Genomic DNA, 21,095 nt, shown 5'->3' with positions numbered 1-21,095 from the left:
GTAATCTGAAGAAAAAATAAAAGAATATAACTAAGTTTGTTTCCCTACAATATTCAATACACAATAAATTAAATAATTATTTGTTTAGATTTAACAAATAATGTAATCAATAATCAAGTCCATAATTTGTTTTTAAAGGAGAAGAAGAAAAAAAAAAGAGTACACGAAAGCCCTTAATTCAGTTTCTAACTTTTACAAGTTTTTTGATTTTTTCTGATTTTTGCCATTTCAATTCTAATACTGTTAATTTTGAAAGACATTTAATCCCTTAAAAAGAATTTAACCTAAGATTATTATGTACTGAACACATTATCCTTTGAAATTAATAGTTTACCATGTTTCAGAACATAATGCCTATTTGTGTAATATAAAGCAACTGTAAAATAGTCACACATGGTATACAAAAATTATGATAATAAAATAAACTCTTCAACATTACGTGTTATAGCTCTTCATTTTATAAAACAAGTACAAGCAGTAAGACTTATCAAGGTTTGTATAAGTTAAATAAGTAGTTTGTCTATATTACAGTAATGTCTTGCCTACCTTAATGCTAGAAACTTTTAGCAAAATACAGCTACACCATTCAAAGTTTCAATACCTGACTTTTCTCTAATGCCAATTTCCCTGCTTTCACAGTGTTGGAAATTAACATAGCGACTGTCATGGGACCAACACCTCCTGGAACAGGAGTTATGTGTGATGCCACATGTTGAACTTCATTATAGGCAACATCCCCCACTAATTTGGATCCAGACTTCTTTGTTGAATCTGAATAGGTTAACAGTATAACACAAATTCTTAATACATACATAAAAAAATACACATATATATGTATTACTTGCACAGAGGGAGTAGTAGTACATTTTGGGAACAAAGAAAATTAAGGTAAACTTGCCCAGGTCTAGTTTCCTTAGCTGGAGAGGTTAGTGCAAGAGATATGAGAGCCATAATAACAGTAAATGTAATCATATTTGAGCTAGAAACAACTCAACAACGTCAAATACAAAAAAAGAAAAAAAAATGCAAATGAGGAGACTTAATAAATATCTAAAAATATTAAGTTTTGCTTCTTCATATATTTCTTACTACCAAAATATGCAAAATCATATTAAGACTAAACAAGGATGTCACTGGATTTTTTTAAATGAAATAGAGCATTGTATTTAAGGTTTTGGTACAGTATACAAACATCCTAAATTATTTGGTAGAAGTTAAGGGGTGGGGGAATTTCTTAAATGGTCTGGCCCACTTTGCTTTCTCATTGTCACCATGCTTAAAGTTACTGAACTTAACCATCTTTTTCTAAACAAGTGCCATAATAAATATAATGCAATTAAAGACATTCATGGTTAAATAAGAGACTATTTCCATACCCTAGGATAGGTAGAGTAGTCTTTAACGTTTTCATACTAACTCAAAATCTGTAGCCTAGAACTTAATCAACTAATATTGGAAGAAAGTTAAAATTCAGGGAAAAAGTTTTTGTTTGATAGAATAAAATTGCATAATAATTTAAATCACTTGCACATACCATTTAAAGATAACACTTATACTTTATTCATAAGTGTAATATATAAATTAGAGAAATGACTGTTTAAATTTACCTATACTTATTTTTGGTACAAAAAATCTGTACCAAATTTTAACTATTTTTTTGCAATTTAATGGTTATATAAATTGAAACAAAGAAAATTGTTCAAACCAGAGGTTGCATAAAAGTATTATTGCAATCTTGCATACAGTAAATACAATTATTTTGTAGTAATTTTCAGAGTCGAAATTTGAGAAGTACAGGTATATAATGTCTACAAATTTGCAAATGTAAATAAAAAATACAGCCAATTATTCTACTGATGTTTAGTTCATGTAGTAATTTCCTTATGACAGCAATATAAACCAAAGTACTAAATCTTTCAAAGCTTATAAAAACATTTTTTTTAATCATCATTGGTAATAAATTAAAAAATTTAAAACTAAAGGCTTGCTACTAATAAAAAATAAGAAAGTTCAACAGTCTTTACCAATAAAAAATGTAATGACTGTAATAAATTTAATATGGTTGCCTCATTTTCTTTGGTTTACAATTAAGTTTTTAATCTCACTAGTTCTCACTAAGTATGAACTTCAAATTAAAAATGATTCAAGTACTTTTGAATTTCTTAATAGTTTGATTCTAGAGATTGGTGTGAAGAACTAAACAATGTCTTTCAATAGATTATATTAAGCCAGATACAAATATTACCAGGTATTGCATTAATTCCACAGTCAATTACAACAGCTCCTGGTTTCACCCAATCCTTCTTTACCATTTGAGGTTGACCAACACCAGCAACAACAATATCTGCCTCTCTCACCTGAAAATCCAAGAAAATAGTTATGTTAAAGGTTGTACAATAAGAAATTTCTGATGTTCTAAACAAATACATCTAATTATAGTTTATGTAAACAATATCTGTATACTCTTGGGTATGAGGAACCCTATTAAGTTTTAAAATCTTTAGGTGTCAAGTAATGTAAAGTCTATGCAATTCAGTAAATAAAACCAACATCTGACCCAGTATCATTATTATCACTTCAAATTATAATAATACTGCCACTTGTCTTTCTACACGACATAATTTTTTGCTAATTGTTTGTTTGTGATTAAGCACAAAGCTACACAATGGGCTATCTGTGTTCTGCCCACCACAGGTATTGAAACCTGGATTCTAGCATTGTAAGTACACAGACATACTGCTGTGCTACTGGGGGCCACATCTATAGTAACTTGATTTACTGACATTTCAGGCTCAAAAAGGCAGAACACAATGCACAGCATTTTAGATATTTTAATATAAGAAAAGATACTGAAACCAAATCTAATATAGAGAATTAGTTATTTTTTGTTACGAGAAAAAGAGATTTCTCACATAACCATATTTTATAAACTTCCATAAAACAAAAATATCAGCTTATTATTCTATATCAAATTTTAAATACATCTTTTTCCAATCAGACACAGCAAGGTAGTATACACAAAGACTAAATAATAAAAACTTAACAAAAATAAGTATTAATTTCATATTTTGAAAATTTTCACAAGGAGGCTTGTTAGTTGAAGAGCCACTTTTATCATTTTAGGAAAAACAAATGGTAGTGTACTAAATGTTTAGTATTTTAGCATTCTTTAATAACTCACAACTTGTGGCAAATCTTTGGTGCGTGAGTGACAAATTGTCACTGTTGCATGATGCCAGCATAATAACTGGGCCATTGGCATTCCAACTATTTTGCTGCGACCAATCACCACAGCTCTACTACCTTTCAGAGTAATACCTATAAAATTAATAAAAACAGAAATGATAACTTGAAAACCTAGCATACATTTAAATTCATTAAAAAAACAAGAGTGAAAGAAAAATAGAAACATAGTTGCATTTCCCCCCCATACATGAACTTTTTGTTACTTGCAAGTCTATAAACTACACGACAATCTATTTTTGTGAACCAAAATAATATTCCTCTTTGAGGCAAGCAGAGTAAAATATTAAGTAAAATTCTGAACTTGTAGAGAGCATTTCAATTAGTATATAATTGTGATTTGTTGAATATAGTGAATACATAAATGACAGATAAAACTTTACTTCTATGCTCAATATTCCACCTTACAACTTTCAGAAACAAGACCTACACACTTATGGTGGATATGAGGAATCCGATAAAATTTTTAAAACCATTAAGCACTGAGTAATGTAAAGTCTACACAGTTCAGTAGAGATAACTAAAATTTGATTCAGCATCATGATTATCACTTAACATTATAATAATACTGCCGTATCATATTATCCTGAAACATGGATAACAGATGTTGGAAGTATCCCACACTTTACAAAATTTAAAATTCAAAAACAGCTAAAATGGGATAGAAAAAATATATCATTTAAATACAATGTTTTGCCACTGTTAACGTGGCATCATCAGGTATTCAGGACAATTGTACATGACACTTAAGTACACACAATTGGTGATGTCAACCATATAACCTTGACCTAGCATAAGTATAAACCTACTCCTTGTGTTTTATTTATTAAAGGTTTGTATTCCTTTATTAAAATGGTTTCTTTTATTAATATTAGATTCTAGACAAATAATTCTAACAGTTTTATTTTCACTACAAAGTTCTGTATCTTTAACATGTTGGTAGACATGTGATGGAGCATGTCTATGTTCTGCTATTTTAGTAGTTAAATTTCTACCAGTCTCCCCTATATAGGGATTATTACAGTCCGTACATTCTACACTGTAAACTACTTCTTTCTCAATAGTAGTTGGTTTAATCCTATTTTTTAAGATTATATTCATCTTTTTTCCTGGTAAAAATACAAATTTTCCTACAACTATTAGGATGTTTGAAAAATACTTAAATACACTATTAAATATTTAAATATTCTTTAAAATTCAGTTGTTTGTATAATTTCATATTGTTAAAATATTATATAATAGTATAACTACTATGTTTAATGTTACAATTTCATAAAACAGTTAAGTGTTTAATAGAAATAAACATTCATTTATGGTGTAATTGACAAAAGTTTTTATTTTGTACTCTCCATTGATATTTTTGTACTGTTCTTATTAACATTTTTTGAAACAGCATATAATTTAATTTCTTTTTCTCAGTTTATGCTCGTCATTGGTGAACAAGCAGTATATACTGTGATTTTAACAAGTTGTAAAAATATTTCCCTGATGAACACAACTGAAACATTAGTAAATGTGTAGTAAAAATTAATGATGTAACTTTAAATTGTTAAAAATTCAAAAGTTACATTATCTATACAGTAGACTACAACTTGTATCAAAAGAAAATTACCAGTCACTTAAATGTTTTGGACAAACTACTGTGTTTGTTTACATTAGTTCTACTTGTAAAGAATAAACAAATACATTTCTAAAAATACAGTACAATTGTATTATAATAGCATTAAAAGTATGGTAAGAATACAGCAAAAATACCAAAAAAATAAGTACAGATCCTTTAATCCTAGCCTGTTGTAAAGTACATGTATACAGTATCACACATTAATATCCATAATAACATAAAATGAATTGTTCTGACTTTGAGTAAACTAAATAAATAACATGATTGGTCACTAAGTGGATGAAAGGAGCAACAAGTTAACCACTGCATGTAAAAATGTTTTATAAGTTGCAAATTTCTGTCATCTTCTAATTATACAAAAATGTTTTTAAAGCATTATACATGTACACTGCTAAACAGCACATGTTTAATAAACTTTTGCCTCATCGAGGCACCCTATTTCAAGTATATTGATCTGCCATATGATGCATTCTGACTATGATACTAGGAGATTACAATTCTTCTAAAGATGAAAATATGGTTATCTTGCAATTCAAAATCAATGCAATAATTATCTAACAGGAAAATACTTTGTGTGTAACTCAACTAGTGAAGAGTTATTATTTAACTTTCAAATGAAAGAAATAGGTCCTTATGTTGTTGTGTATGTTTATTAAAGTTTCTGACCTTCTATTTGACAACATACCAGCAACGTGACTGCAGATTTTAGACTAAGCTATGTTTCAATATCTTTGATTATAACAGTCACAGATTTTAGGCAAAATCCTGCTTTGTTTGGAAGACACACATAATGTAAAAATAATTATCTCATAACATTAATTTAAACGACATAAAAAGTAAAAAATAAGTAGGTTATTTACTTGCAAGTATTAGGTTACTAAAATACATTTGGGTTCAGTTAGTGCTGTTACAAGTGAAACATTGCTAACATGGCTGTTAAATTTAATAAGTTCCCAAACAGTTCCAAATACTTAAAAATTTAGTTATTGGAAACTACACTTTTTTCCTGTAGCATGTTTAAACCATGATTACTTTTTCAAAATTGCTATTTTGTTTTTAGTTTGTTATTGGAAACCACACTTTTTTCCTGTAGCATGTTTAAACCATGAATACTTTTTCAAAATTGATATTTTGTTTTTAGTTTGTGAAACCTCAGGTCATACTACTATTTTATTTTTAAATAGTGGCTAAAGAAATCTAGATTTAATTGTTCAAATAATAACTAAAATATTGTGCAATAAAATTTAGTCCATTTTTTCTCTTAATTTTTGCTTCTTATTCTATTGTGAACACTAAACACGCTACAATTTCAGGCTATTGGTTAATGTCAGCAAGTGGTAGTCTTTCATTGCAAATACTTTCAACTACAAACACTGTAGAGAAAGAAAATGTAAGTTTTTTCTAACCTGATCGTTTAATCAACTCCATACAACCTGAAGGTGTACAAGGTAAGAAAAATCCCTCAAGCTGTCCATGAGCAAGTCGCCCAGCATTTTCATCATGAATTCTGAAATTATTTTTTCACTTGAGTTTAAACTTTTACCTTTAAAGTACTGCAATTTATGATTTTCTCTATTCTATTTTGTAACTAATAGTTAATAGCTTTCACTTCTGAGTAATAGTGTAGCTTATTATATGACTATTAAAACTGAGAAACGATATATAATTCAAAATGTTTTTAGTTTTTTTAAGGAATATTTTTTATAACTTTACAATGTATAAACAAGATAAAAATATCTACACTAAAAAAGCTAATACACTTTAAGGGGCATTTTGGTGTAAATAAGAATTTTGTATTTATTTTCCATATTTTATGTATTAAGCTAAAATATTTCTGTGACTATTAAATGAATCTATTTGGTGTGCTGAATGAATAAAAACTAGAGCCAATAATAATAAGAAATGTTTAATTAATCCTAATTTTCTTGATATCTAGGAAACACCACAAATGGATTTATATCCAAATTACAAAAACAATTTAATAACTAATGTGATTAAATCAGCTGCTGTTACAGCCTCTCATGCCCCAAGAATAGATATTTACATGATATTTACAGCTTTCTATAGTTGTTCATCATATGCACCTACAGCATACAAAGTAAAGCATTTTACTAGCTTACTAGGGCAACAATTGGGTAAACAATAGAATATGCAAGTTTCCTCTTAAATTCTTAGCTTATTAATATCTATCTATTTATACACACTAAATTATACATGTCATATTAGAGTCCTAACCACCCAAAAGCGAACGGCAACAAATTATCATAAAATGGTATCTAATGAAAATCAATGGTAAATGTTTCTTATGCACTCCAATCTTTTTCTCAGTAATGTTACAACCAGTATTCTAGATGATGCCAGTTTTGTCAGCTTCAATTAGAAACAAATGAGACTGTATACATCATCTTAAAAGTTCTTATTGAAAATTATACATAATTGCCATACCATAGAAGGCAGTTAAATTTTCTATTTTCAATAAAAGATTTTGTGACAAATGAATTGAAATATCTTAAAACTTGATTATGGATGTAGTTTAATATCCATAAGCATTTCTACATACCCATCAACATCTTTATGAGGTGATACTGAATTTGTGATCAGGTTTGAGTCTATGGGCTCCTCACTGTCCAAGGGAAGCTGAAACAACCAAGGACATTTTGATCATCACACAAACAATATTTTATATGATCCATATAAAGTCCACATATACATTTCATATTACAACACATAACCTACTCTCAAGATTTAAAGAGAGAAGATTTTATAATGAATATTTTTTTCAACCAAATGAACAGAGCAAAAAATTAGAGTATGATTTAGAACCATTAATTCACTGAATACAGTTAAACAAATCCATGCTATTGACAATATGTCACTAGGTACAACCTGCTGAGCAGGAAAACCTTTAAATTTAAAGTGGTCAGAGTTAGTCTGACTGAATCACATGTCAAAAGAAAAAAAAAGATACTCAGTAATGTAGAGAAAAAAAGGAGCCCATTTATGGTGTTGCCACTACTGTGGATTTTGTTAAGAGTAAAAACAACTTGCATTTGTTAACTTTGAGGTAGAAGCAGCTCTTCTCAAGTTACTCATCACATTACTGATTAAAACTCCAGCTGCTGTCCTGTAATCCATGGTGATTCCTAATTGGAATGCTATGAAGATAGCAGTTATTACATGGCACAGTTGACCTGTCAGACACCTGCCTGATATCATGTTGGCAACCTTTCCATTATGTAACTGAACAAACAAAATAAACTGGAAAGCCAAATCCAGGAGATAAATTTTACTTCTGATGCTCAGTACTTTTGTTTTTTAGTAATCTGTCTATATTTTTACTTATATTTGTTTCTTATACATTCTTTCTGTCACATTAGGAGTAATTTAACCACCCTCACAGAACTGGATGCAGATAGTGAACAACAGATTAAGATTTGGGCTTTAGCAACCATATATATGTTCCTAGTTTTTAATTTCTAGTATTTTCTCATGAAAAACATGAGAATCAATTATAAACCTAATAGCCAGAGTATTCCCATCATTGTTTGAAACATACATTCACGGATACCTCTAGTTTGTCTGTATATGTGTGATATTAAGATGATTTTTTTTCTAAATAGAAAAAAAAAAAAGTTTACTTGTAAGAGATGAGGATCCCACTGGGTGGCCGAGTTTAATACCATGATCAGATTTGCAGTGGAAATGTTTTTTTTTAACCAATTAAAGTAATCATTGTTAACCCTAGAATGCTAACATGGGGTCACTACGAAACCATACAAGTTACACCTGTATACTAAACTAGCCACACTGGCATTCTAGAGTTAGTCACAAATTACCCGATGATGGTCTGCTCCTACAGGCTGAAATATTGAGGTTTTAATTGCTTAAAAACATTTCCACAGTAAAGCTGATCACAATATCAAAATTACCTTTAGCACAACTTTCTGATTGTTTACTGAATACTTAATTTACCTGATTAGAAGTGTTTCTTTGATTTAAGTTTCATGAAAACAAGCAAAAAACATATTATGTGTGTGTATAAATGTTAACATAAGAAATACACAATGTTCCATTATTTCTTCTTTAATCCAATTCATAAAACTCAGTAACTAGTTAAATTATAACTTGACATCTCATGCAAGTTGTAATTTTGATACTTCATTCCGTTTAGTTCTTCAAAGAATATTTTAAGTAAATTAATTAACTGAAGTTACCATAGCATTTGGTAATAAATATAACTATAATAATATTTTAAATAAATTAATTAACTGAAGTTACCATAGCATTTGGTAATAAATATAACTATAATAATATTGTAAGATTTTACTGAGGCTGGAATAAGTATTCTTAAATGTTTGAAGCTTTTGTAACTAAATATGTTTCGTGTCTTGTCAACTGTCTTCATTTCTTTACAAATTCCTTAAAGTTTCCCCAGGTATAACACGGGTGGCCAATTTATATCACCTGATAACTATAACCTTATCTTACAAAATTTGAAAACCATTAGGGAATGAATAAGAATAAAACTAGAAAGTCTATTCAGATAATATAGTACTACTGTGTTAACAACATTGTTTAAATTCTCAATACTAGCTGTTGAATTGTTTTACTTATATGATGATAGTACAATATGCATCAACTTTTTTAAAAGTTAGCTGTGTAACACTGTAACCAACTTTTCAATATTTTACATACGAAAGAGAGACTTCCACTAATAATATAGTACTTTGGATCAATTAAAGTTGACCGTATAATTCTAAAGTAACCTAAATCATTCAAACAAAGTTAAAATAACTTTTAATATATTTTGTGATATAAATGTTTTAATTATTATAGCTTTACCTTACAAAGTTTAAAACCCAATATGGAATAAATAATAAGAAAACTCAATGTCTAGTCAGATAACATTTGTTTTATTCTGGTGACAACATTATCTAAGTTCTCAATTGAGGGAAGGGGTAGCCCAATGAAAAGCTAATTCACTCATTGTTACTGGACTTCTATCTAGAGTGATCAGATTTCCTAACCAAAAAACAGGACAGCCCAGCCTTTAACTTCAAAATGGTTCTTATGAATTTTCTTGGCAGTGTGATTTATAATGACTGATTTGCCAGTGTGTGCTATCGATAACACAGCTTTGGAAATAGTGTACTCAACTTTATTGTCCAACTCACTTGCCTTTAATAAAAAAGGGAAGTCTGCTTTCAAACTAACATAAAAACAAACTTTCTTTTCAGCATGTTGACACTATAATATGTTTAGTATCAAAAATGATTAACCTATCTTAGAGAACAGTCCCTGACATTTAACTGTCTACCACACATTCACTGAATGCTATAGGTCTACTACAGTACTACTAGCTAAAAAATATGCACAGACCTTGGTTTCTCACCACACACATACAGACCTTTCAAGAGAGTTTGGCAGCAGGAGAGTAAATGTTACAACAATGTAAGCCTGTTATGTTCATGATTCAATTTGACTGACAGTTTGATGTCTTTATCATTAGACTGGGACATTTTATGTCCTGAGAACTTTTCTTGGGACACTGGTACAAACTTCCACAAAATGGGATGTCTCAGAACCCTACTTCTATTGCTTTTGGATATATGCCTCCAGGTCTTTTTTTCTTTTAAAAGGGTGCTTGGTACAGTTGAATATTTTCCATGATGCACCTGTAGATCTTGTTATAATTGTGTTTTAGAAACACAGTGATCTTAATTTGTTTGCATGTTATTAAAGTAGTCTTGCATATATAATGAAGAATTCTGTATTAACATGACCTTTTAATATAGTGTAAATATGAATAATGAAAATACAATCACATCACTTTTTGAAGCAAATCCTCAACCTAAATAGCTTGACAAGAATATATGAATTACATGTATTGTCAATAAAGTAAATATAAACATGTCAGAAAACAGCCAAGTATTATAATGTGGTGTCTAAATATATTCCAGCATGTAAATTCACATAAGCAAAATGGGAACAAGAAAAGAAATAAAAACAAAGACTGATAGAAATCAGGATGAATATACAGCACTCTGCCAAATTCATTTTTAAAGTAAATGATCTAAATAACTAGTCTGACATGTAAGTTATATATATCTACACTAAAGAAACTAACTTGCAGGGTAAACAGATAGTACAATGACATTGTACATAAATGTAATGAAAACGTGAACAAAAGAAAAAAGAAAGAAAAATGATTCTTTTTTGTTTAGCCTTATATCGAGAATGCACCAAAATCAGGTGTGCTCAGTTTTGGCAAGTATGTTTAGACTGAATTAAGTTTTTTGTATTTGCTTTCATGAAGCAAGAATTACTAGTAATTAATAACTGAATTTTGTTTTGTTATTTGATGAAGAGCTTTTGGATGAAATGTTATTAGTGCTCTACAAATAAACGTTTGTCGGGCTTATTTGAGTGTATAGTATTCTTCATTCTTGACAATGTCATTGTTTTTTAGGTTCACATCTTTCTAGTAAAGACTGGATGACCACAGTAATTTCAACTGTTATTCAGTGGTTAGTAAAAGCAAAATCCTAAAAGTTATATTTGGTTTGTGTGGGTATTTTGTAGTATGTTGAGGGGTCAAAGTAGATTTTTTAGAAGGACAAGAAAATTTTTCTAGCATTTTGTCCCGTGGACAAGTTTTGTTTAATTGCCCAGCCCTGTTAAATACATCTAATACTATAATATACTCAAATAAGTAATCTTGTCCATTCATTTAATTATGCAATTGAATATTATCTTAAATAATGACTCAATACTTTCTGTATAAATTCCCATATTCACTACACTCAAAATTTTGGAAACCGTTTTTACTGGAGGCTATTAACTTAATTTAAAAAAATAATAATTTTGTTTTTGAGGAAAATCATTTTCATCAAGAGAAAGGAGCAACAGGCACAAGTAAAGGTCTTACATATGCTGATTTAGTTATGTTTTTCTTTAATAAACATCTGCAATAGAGGGTCATGGAATTTTCTAAATGATTATGAATAAACCCTAAAAAATTGGTGGATATATATACATTTAGACGATTGATTCATTTCATGGAAGAAAAATCTAACTTAAACGATTTTGTGAATATTTTGTATAAATTACATCCAGATATTAAGTTTATAATGGAGAAACAGGACTGATTTATTGGTTTTAGTTGTAAATATTACGCTACATGCAAATAATGAAGTTGCAGCATGAGTATTCTATAAACCAATTAACTCACAATCATATATAAGATTTCCAAAGTAATCATCCAAGGCATATCAAATGAATTATTTCTATTAACCTTGCTAGAAGAATAATTTAATAGTAAGTAAGAAAAAAAACCCAACAGACATGATTAAAATAATTAAAACAAGTTTACTACAGTGGCACTACCTGGAGGGTTTAATAGTAATAATAAAAACTAGTTTCTATGCAAAAGTATTTGGCCCTAATAATTACAGCAACAAGAAAGTACTCCCAATACTGACAATTTTTTACAGTAATTCACATGTTAACATCACAAATACTAGGAAGACAATACCAAATTGTTCTGGAGAACTGAAAGATATTTTTAGGGAGTACCAAATAATAGCAGCTAATTATTAGCCAAAAAATTAAAAAAAGTGTTTAATTTATGTAACAGTATAAAAGGAACCATGATTCAAGGGGTACAAACTTGTAACAATAGTAGATGTCAGTTATGTTGTGGATCAGCTAACTATATATCAAAACTTATGTTTTCAGTCCAAAACTTGTATTTAAATGTAATGATCTAAAATAAGAGATGAGTACAAAAAAATTCAAGTACAAATTAAATAAAGTTTAATATGGTAAATATTTTAAGATATTATGCTTTGTTCATCAGTCGTATGATAGTTTTTAATAATTTCGTAATAACATTTAAAAAAATTTAATTAAATGAATAGATGAGATTATAAACAACTTTGACCAAACATTGTTGGTTTTAACTTGTATTTTATATTTGGGGGTCTTTACACAATTTGTAATGAACTGAAGAGCAGTTGTGAGATTGTGACAGTATATAAAACAATTCAACATCAAATCAGTGCATTGTGAACAAATTATTTTCTAGCAAAAAAATTCATACGCAATCAAAATATAAATACTTTCTATTAAACAAAATATTCTCTGATCATCACACAGATTTAATATTTATCATTATTACCTCAAAGTTATTAAAATGTACCAATTTTACCCACATGTTACTCCATAGGTATGTAAGGTGTACAGTCTTCTAACCACACTTACCTGTACTATAATTCCATGAATGGATGGGTTTCCATTGAGTTTCTGAACTTCTGAAATAAGCTACAAGAAAATGATTTATTAATTTTCATTAGACTATTAAAATTAATAAAACAAACTAAAGTATATACAAGTATAAAAGTTTCATTTATGCACTACTATGTTAAAAACTAGTAGATTAATTGTCATACAAAAATAATTTTTTCTGAAGATGGCACTGAAAGGTCTTTCTTATTTTTTCTAGATTCAATGTTGTTGGATTAATAGTGACATACATTTATAAAAAAAATAAAAATACAGATAAGAAAAATAGACTGGCTATATTTGAGTTTAATTTATTTACAGAAGACTACTAAATTTTAAGCTAGAAGATTATCAATTCAAAAATATTTCCCAGTGTCAGATATAAAAGACTGTTTAGTGTAAATAATATTAATTAATTAATTAATTTTGTGTTTGTAATTCACTGATGTCGAGGCTATCGAATATTGTGTGCAATCCATTGACATCGAGGGTACTGGTGAGGAGGTGATGCATGATGATTTGCATGAGAGACATGTTGAAATCTTGTAATTCCAAAAGGGAGGAGTGGAAGGATTATGGCATGTGTAAAGAAATATTTTGCATATAGAGGGCAGCACTGAACAAAAATAGCTAATCTTGTGAGGAAGGTATCCGAGTTTAATAACCTAGTATTTTTTTCTCAATATCATTCTATTGTCCTTTATTCTTTCATAACTTCTATAAGTGTAATATTTCTAAATTTGCTTATGATACAAAGTTATGAAAAGCTGATCGCACTTAACGTATTTTTTTTTACTCAAATGAATCTTGGTCTTAGTGACAATGCTGAAATATGAAAAAATGAGTTGAAATATTGATAAAAGTGAAAGGGGGTTGAACCAACCTTTTCAAAACTATGCATGACAAAAGCATTGGCTATAATTATTTAAGCATGAGAATATTTAACAAAAATTTGTATTAGCTAATTTGTATTGTTACAATTTTGCACATGCAATCATGAGTGGCAATGTTTTTATTGTTATTGTCATAGTGTAATGTGATTTGAAATTGAAATCTCTCTTGCAGGCCACACTGCTTACACAGTGGACAATATTAGCCAAAGTAGCAAACTCAAAATAATTCTTTGAATAACTCAAGAGCTGGATCACCAAATTTAGCAATTTCAACATCAGAAGAAGACACTACAAACTCACTTGTAGATGTATTTATTGGAGGGCAGTTTCAAACACTGAATATTTCCATATCTGTTACAAGGTTCATGTCAATGCATGGAAAACTTTAATTCATATTGTCTAGGAGCTGTTGAATGGAAGCCCTTCTAACATATGGGGTTTAGATCTACCTACAGCCACCATGTCAAAGGTGATTCTTCTTAAAGATCACCTCCCCCTGCCAGTAGATCTGTCAAACTCTGTCTTGCCCCATGCATGTATTGTTTCATTGTTGAGAGCATAATATTTGTTTCTTAAAATGCTTTATTTAACAGGCAATAATTAGCAATATGTCAAGAAAGCATATGCATAATTCCATTGAAATATCTCACATAAAAGAACATCTGCTGTTGAACTGTTCTTAAGTTCTTCCTTGAACTTTGTAACAAGAGAATGCTAGTCAGTATCCACATTTTTTATGGCTTTGATAAGATTGAGATACCCAACAGAGCATAGCTCTGTCAAGCTGAGAAGATGTGTATCATCAAAAGCCTTACACAAACCTTTAATCTTTCATACCTAGCAGATGAATTCTAAAAAACTGATGAAATGAACTCAATGTTCTTTGAAACTGAGGAACTCATCCAAACCTTTAGTCATGTTTAATGTAACAAGAGCTACACTAAAGAATAAGCCGCAGCAGCAACATAATCTAGTGTGGTACCACCCAACTTAACCCCTCAATCCTGAATAGAAGCTACCAGCATCCAGCCGAAAATCCCAAATTACCCATTGGACAGTGGCACCAAATGTCCAACAGGGAGAGTTTTGAGGCTATTACTCAAAAACTGATGCTGAAAAGAGAAAGACAAAATTAAGAAAATTGAAATTCTAAGGTATGGTGATAATTATTATGAAATCATGAAACTAATTCCAGCAGAATGTGCAAAAAAATTATGGGTTTAAAGAGTTAAGATTCTCAACATGTGATGTCTGATGAGGTTTGACGTATAACAGTTTAAGCTGAATGACAAACCTAAAATTGAGTGTTAAGCTACGATGAAATGAGCAAACAGAATGTTTTGGTTCTATTTCTAAAAAAATTTTAATTTAAGAGCAAGTAAGTTATTGTATCCTTGTAAAAGATACTGGTGAGGCCTCATTTGGACAATTATTTGAAAATTTAGTCCTCTTGTTACAAGGGGAAAAAAAAGTATATGGCTTGAAAAACTGGAGCTCGGAACAGCGATCCAAAGATCTGACCCATCACATTTTCTATGGATCATGCAAGAGCTAGAAATTCCTTGATTCTAAGTTATAAGGGCTTAGATAATTTGCATATGAAACTTCTGTTTTAATAGCAAAAAGATACACTAAAGTTGGAAATGATAACTTGAATAATAGAGGTACGTGTAATAATTTTAATGTTGGAAGTTTACATAATGGCTTGTTCTTTAGCAAAATTATTTTTTGTTAAAACAATAAGCTTGTGAAATGATCTACCTGATGATATGTTGAAATTCTATTGAACTTCTGTTGGATAGATAAATGGATAAGGCTAAAAATAGAATTTTGAAGTTTTACATGGTTGGTTTTGTATGGGGTGTGGCAGATAGTATCTTGATGGGTTTCATGGTTTTTCCACTTTGACTTACCTTAAAGTTCTAATAAACATTTCTGTAAAAACTCATTCAATAATTTATTTGAAATATGCTTCCATTTCTCTATGCTCACAATGTTATTAATTTCTGATGTTTTCAATTCCTTTATAATGAAATGTGATTTTCAACAAAAAATAAAAAGTAGTGCTGATTACACAATTAATTTGAAACCTGCTGGTGCTACGAACAAGTATGAGCTGATATTGCATATACGGTGTGAACAAATGTGCTTACAAAGAAAAAGACACATACACTAATGTAAATCAAGCATGGCATTAACAATATCTGTAGACAAAACTTGAGTGTACCTCTTTACAGAACTTAAATGAAAAGTGTTCATAGCATTATGTGACTTACAGCTTTATCACTTCTCACTTAGAAGCTAGGGAAAGTTGCAAGGTGTTAAAAGTCAAGAGGTAATAATATCAATGTATGTCTGCATAAAATGGAACAGTTGAAAATATAAACATAATAATAAACAGAGAAGTCAACCCCACTGCTACAATTATCTATTGTGTCTTAAGATTTGTTTATGTTATACATCAGGTGAAGATGAAATTAAATATTTGAATATTAAAAAGAGTTACAAGTACTACAGTCTTCATGAATTGATTCTGTGTAAGTTGTTAAAGAAGTACCCAATGACCTTTTATACAAGTAGAAGAGTAGAGAAGTACATCAGAATTTTTACGCTTTGTGTACAAATTGTCTAATACAAAAGCTGTAAAAACTTAATGATTTATATGATACAAAATATCCATTAAAATTGAAAATTCAAAAGTAAAAAAAAAGCTGGCATTATTCTGTTCAATAAACTTTGTCAAGTATTCAATATTTCTAACCTCTCCTTGGCTGATTGAACGAGGAAAATTTATGTGAGTTGCTTCAACACCAACTTCGGCAGCTGCCTGTATTTTCATTCGAATGTAAACATTTGAGTCTTCTCGGCCTCCTACCTACGAGGAGAAAATTCAAAGAATATTTAATTTAACATGAATTGCTAGTTTTTACAAAAAATCAATGCACCAGATAATACATGGCTATATGTCATATATGACTGTTAACTATATTGGTTTATTTCTCTAGACAATAAATTGCCAGAAAGAAAAAACTTTAAACTTTAAACTCCAAATACAGAATACTCAATTCAATTTATCAGTCGGAACTTCCAATAGGGAAAACACATGATCAGGGAATATTTTTTAATATCCTGATATGTTTACCAAAATTTAGAAAAGTTTAGTTTGGTGTGTACTGTATTGAAATTTAGATATACAAACACAATAACCATGCCATTATCCCACAAAATGAAACAAAGAAAGATAAAAAACAATAAATTAATAAGTCAAACATAAAAGAACAAGATATTGGCCCTTCAAAATGAAAACTGATGAGAATTTTCTTTTTAACATTATATTAATTTTTTAAGTTTCTGCATCTTATATTTTGCTTTAGCAAACTCAGAAGGGAAGGAGAATTTTTCTGTTTTTTTTTCTTATTCAGTATTTTCATATATGAAGAACTTTTCAATATATTTTTTAATAATAATACACTAAATGTTTTCAAGGAGGGATATATTTCACAAATGGCCCCAAGAGAAACTTCATGAAAAAAAAATGGTTTAGTTGTTACAACACACATTTTAGAAATTTTAATAACAAAGCCCTTAAGCCTAAAAAAAGTATTAACCTCACAAATTAGCATTCAGTTTTATGAAACTGTTGACTTTTCAATTGAACAAAAAAATATCTATTTATCTACCTAAATACAGCATTTAATTCTTCTTTAGTGTTTATTAGTAACTACAAAAATAAAGTATTCCACCATGGAACTTGACACCTGTCAGCAAACAATATAGTAAGTGTTTCACTTAATGATGAAACTACTGTGTTATAATTTATTACTAATAATGTGCAAATATCTAAGATGATCTCATCATTCAAATAAATAAATATATCATACAGAGAATAACCACATAGTGTATATTCTGGAGGATGGGGGGGGTGAATGTATGAAACCTGATGTCCTGGTGTTATATGCCCAAATTATAGGCTGATTTAGCGAAAACGATGAACACCTGGTTATGATTACAGGGAATGAAACTCTTTTTGGGAATGAAATTCACCCTATGACTCCCATAATATCATACAATGGAAATAGATTAAATATAGAATTGTTACTATAACATGTACCAATTACATTTGAGAAACTTTATGTATAACATCTTTACATAACACAGAACTAGACAATATTACTTTACCTGTACAATAACAAGCTTTGGCTTGAAATCTGGAAATTTTTGTTTAATTTCCTTCACTTCATTTGCTAGATGGTTTCGAATCTCTCTGTAATAAAAAAACAATCAGTCAATTTCTTGTACTTCTCAATAATAATAAAAGCTTTACAAATATTAATCCTTTCTTACACATAACACAAGTGTGTGTGTGTATATATATATATATATATATATATATCAGCTAAATCTTCCACAGTAACAATTACAGGAATATTTTCAGCACAGTAACACAGCTGTAACCAAGTTTCCTAAAGTTTCTAAATGACTGGCTACCATATTCAAGTCTTGTACTATTTATATACCTCAGTCTTCAAGTACATAACCTAATAATTGATGGAACATTGTTTAAATCACTACAGGCTACAACCCATTTGAGTTATTGCTTTAATGAAACAGAGAAGTTCAAAGTAAGGGAAGATTGGAACCAAGGGGACTTATCAGTACCATAAATGTCTTTGAATGAGTTCTTAAAAATCAAGTACCTAAATCACAAAGTTACGAAAAAATTTTGCCAATAATAGATAAAAGAATTACAAAGGAAATGAAAAATCTTTTCAATATGGCAGTATCCTAGCTAACTTGCATAGAGAAGATTCAAAATTTATTATATTTCACATAATTTTCAATTATGTTTTATGTAAGCATTTGACAATAAAATTTTAGGAGAAAAATTATAATTCTATTAATGAAACTAATTACCTTTTTAACAGATTAAACATTTCTTGCTATCTCACACAGAAATGTCGCTAACATTATTATTATTAAAATTTAAATATATTAGTTTGAGCCAACCAGACCATGTACAGTATTCTATGTCTGGTAGGCACACAAATGTTATTTACTTAACAGTAACTCTCTTGCAAAGTTTATGGAATATGCAATGTTGTTTGAGAAACACAATGGTGTTCATAAACTCAAAAACTGAAAAGAACTGAAGGAGATGCAATGATTTCCTTTTTGGGGGTGGGGTGGAGAAATTTTGTTATTAAACTTTGCTTAAAATCACAGTGTTATTGTAATACAATCACTATAGAGATTCTCACAAAGCCAGTAATAGTTGGGAAATGTAAGGACAACTGCCAGCTTTTCTGTCAAGATTGCATGTATCTCGAAAGACAGATGTCAGAATCTCACACATCAAATATATTAAGTGAAAAATATAATAACAGTAGGTAACTCTAAATTCTAATTACTTGTGTTTCACTAAAAGTGAAACTTAAACTTTACAGAATTTATAAACTGTAAGCACTACATCGGTAATAATGTAAAGTATAAGTAATACTAATAGTATTACTTGTACTAATAATAATATATAGTAATAATATTAATAAAAATAACATCCACTGTAGTACTACTACTTGAACTAGACTAGTACTGGTAGTAATAGTACTACTCCCGAAGTGTTTAAATCTTCAGATGATATATACTTACCGAGCTACTTCTGTTCCGGATAAAATTTTCGCTAGGCCTTCTCCAGACATTCTCAACTAGTTTTAAAATTTATCTTAATACTGTTAACTGAAATTCACGTTTTACCGTACTTATTTACGCACAACAAACACCGGTCAAAGTCTTACTTATTAAACCTTGTAAATATTATCGCCACGCTTCACGTGATGTCGCATGAGGTCCTGTTATGTTCTACGTAAGACAGCGCTAAACAGAATAAATTGATATAAATAAAAGCATATATATATATATATATATTATAAAAATTTAGAAATTCTGGAGTAGAAAACCTGTGAAAATGTTAATGTCAGTGGTGGTAATAGTTATAAATAATAACAGGCTATAAGCTGACTGACCTTTTAAATATTTGTTTCTCTTCTATTTTTACAAATGAGGATGTTAGCTTTTTTCCGAACCTGTTAACATTCTATATAGTAAATATTAGAAACTGGCCTGATTCTGTACATATTAATTCTTTGAAACTAAATGTTTGTTTGTTTTTAAGAACAAAGCTACACAACGGGCTATTTGTTGATTTCTCAAAACCCGTTCCCTTGGCTGTGGTTTCGCTAGATAGTAGATAGGGACAGTGAGAATCTCGTAATCCTTTCATGCGCGTCACTAATTAGATGACGAGTCGTTTGGCTACCTTAAGAGAGTCATAGTCATATAGATATCGAAATCCGATTTTTAGTGTCAGTCCAGGGACTTACCATTAAGCTACTGGGGTATATGATACAATGAAAAGATTAAGATATTAATAAATAAAACACCTGGACTAGACAATGTTTCCCCAGAGTTTTACAGGACGTTGTAGGATGCATGCATGCTATTATGTTTTCTACCTTCTTACTTTAACATAAGAATTTATTTTAAATTTCACTTAGTCTGTTTGCAGTTTTCGCATAAACACTTGACCGAGAAAACCGTTGAGTTGTTTTCGTTCTAGTCACCTTTGTTCGTTTGTTGTTTTCTAGAAGATAATATCTACTTTACACTCGAAGATATTTCTGCAACTTCGCACATTGTTTGGAACAGGTCAACTACACCATTGTCCTTCGCCATGTGATATTCTCATGCTAAATTAATTTCCCCACGAGTATAGATAGGTCCGTTTTATAACGGTAAATTCGGATAGGATAATTACATAGTAAATCTGAATTCAAGCTAATAAAATAGACAGACTGGAGATTTGATGTTAAATGTAAAACAGTCTTTTTTTTTAATGCAAAGTAAAAACACAGTGTGTGTACTTTTATATTAGATCAGTGAACTAATTAACAGTTGTTGTCTCTTGAGATGATTTTACATTGGTTGACTCACGTCTTGAACCACGTAAAACTCTTTGTAATCCGATCAAAACTGACACTTCGTACGAAACATGAAATCTT

General features: G+C 29.6%; 1 protein-coding gene across 1 annotated transcript in view; it reads right to left on the bottom strand.

Moving 5' to 3' along the window:
* LOC106463248 (C-1-tetrahydrofolate synthase, cytoplasmic) overlaps positions 1-19,898 on the bottom strand; it is a 52,494-nt gene extending 32,596 nt beyond the window's left edge. The window contains exons 1-10 of the mRNA XM_013923249.2: positions 19,687-19,898; positions 18,220-18,304; positions 16,802-16,915; positions 13,127-13,186; positions 7,425-7,501; positions 6,271-6,371; positions 3,182-3,318; positions 2,246-2,357; positions 607-771; positions 220-240 (exon numbers count right to left, since the gene is read on the bottom strand). Coding sequence (XP_013778703.1) covers positions 220-240; positions 607-771; positions 2,246-2,357; positions 3,182-3,318; positions 6,271-6,371; positions 7,425-7,501; positions 13,127-13,186; positions 16,802-16,915; positions 18,220-18,304; positions 19,687-19,736 — 922 coding nt within the window. The 5' untranslated portion in view covers positions 19,737-19,898. The remainder of the gene's footprint in view (positions 1-219; positions 241-606; positions 772-2,245; positions 2,358-3,181; positions 3,319-6,270; positions 6,372-7,424; positions 7,502-13,126; positions 13,187-16,801; positions 16,916-18,219; positions 18,305-19,686) is intronic.
* Positions 19,899-21,095: the final 1,197 nt, after the last annotated feature.

The sequence above is a fragment of the Limulus polyphemus genome, unplaced genomic scaffold (genome assembly GCF_000517525.1).
Source record: "Limulus polyphemus unplaced genomic scaffold, Limulus_polyphemus-2.1.2 Scaffold1359, whole genome shotgun sequence".
Lineage (NCBI taxonomy): Eukaryota > Metazoa > Arthropoda > Merostomata > Xiphosura > Limulidae > Limulus > Limulus polyphemus.
This window is presented reverse-complemented; position numbering and strand designations above follow the sequence as displayed.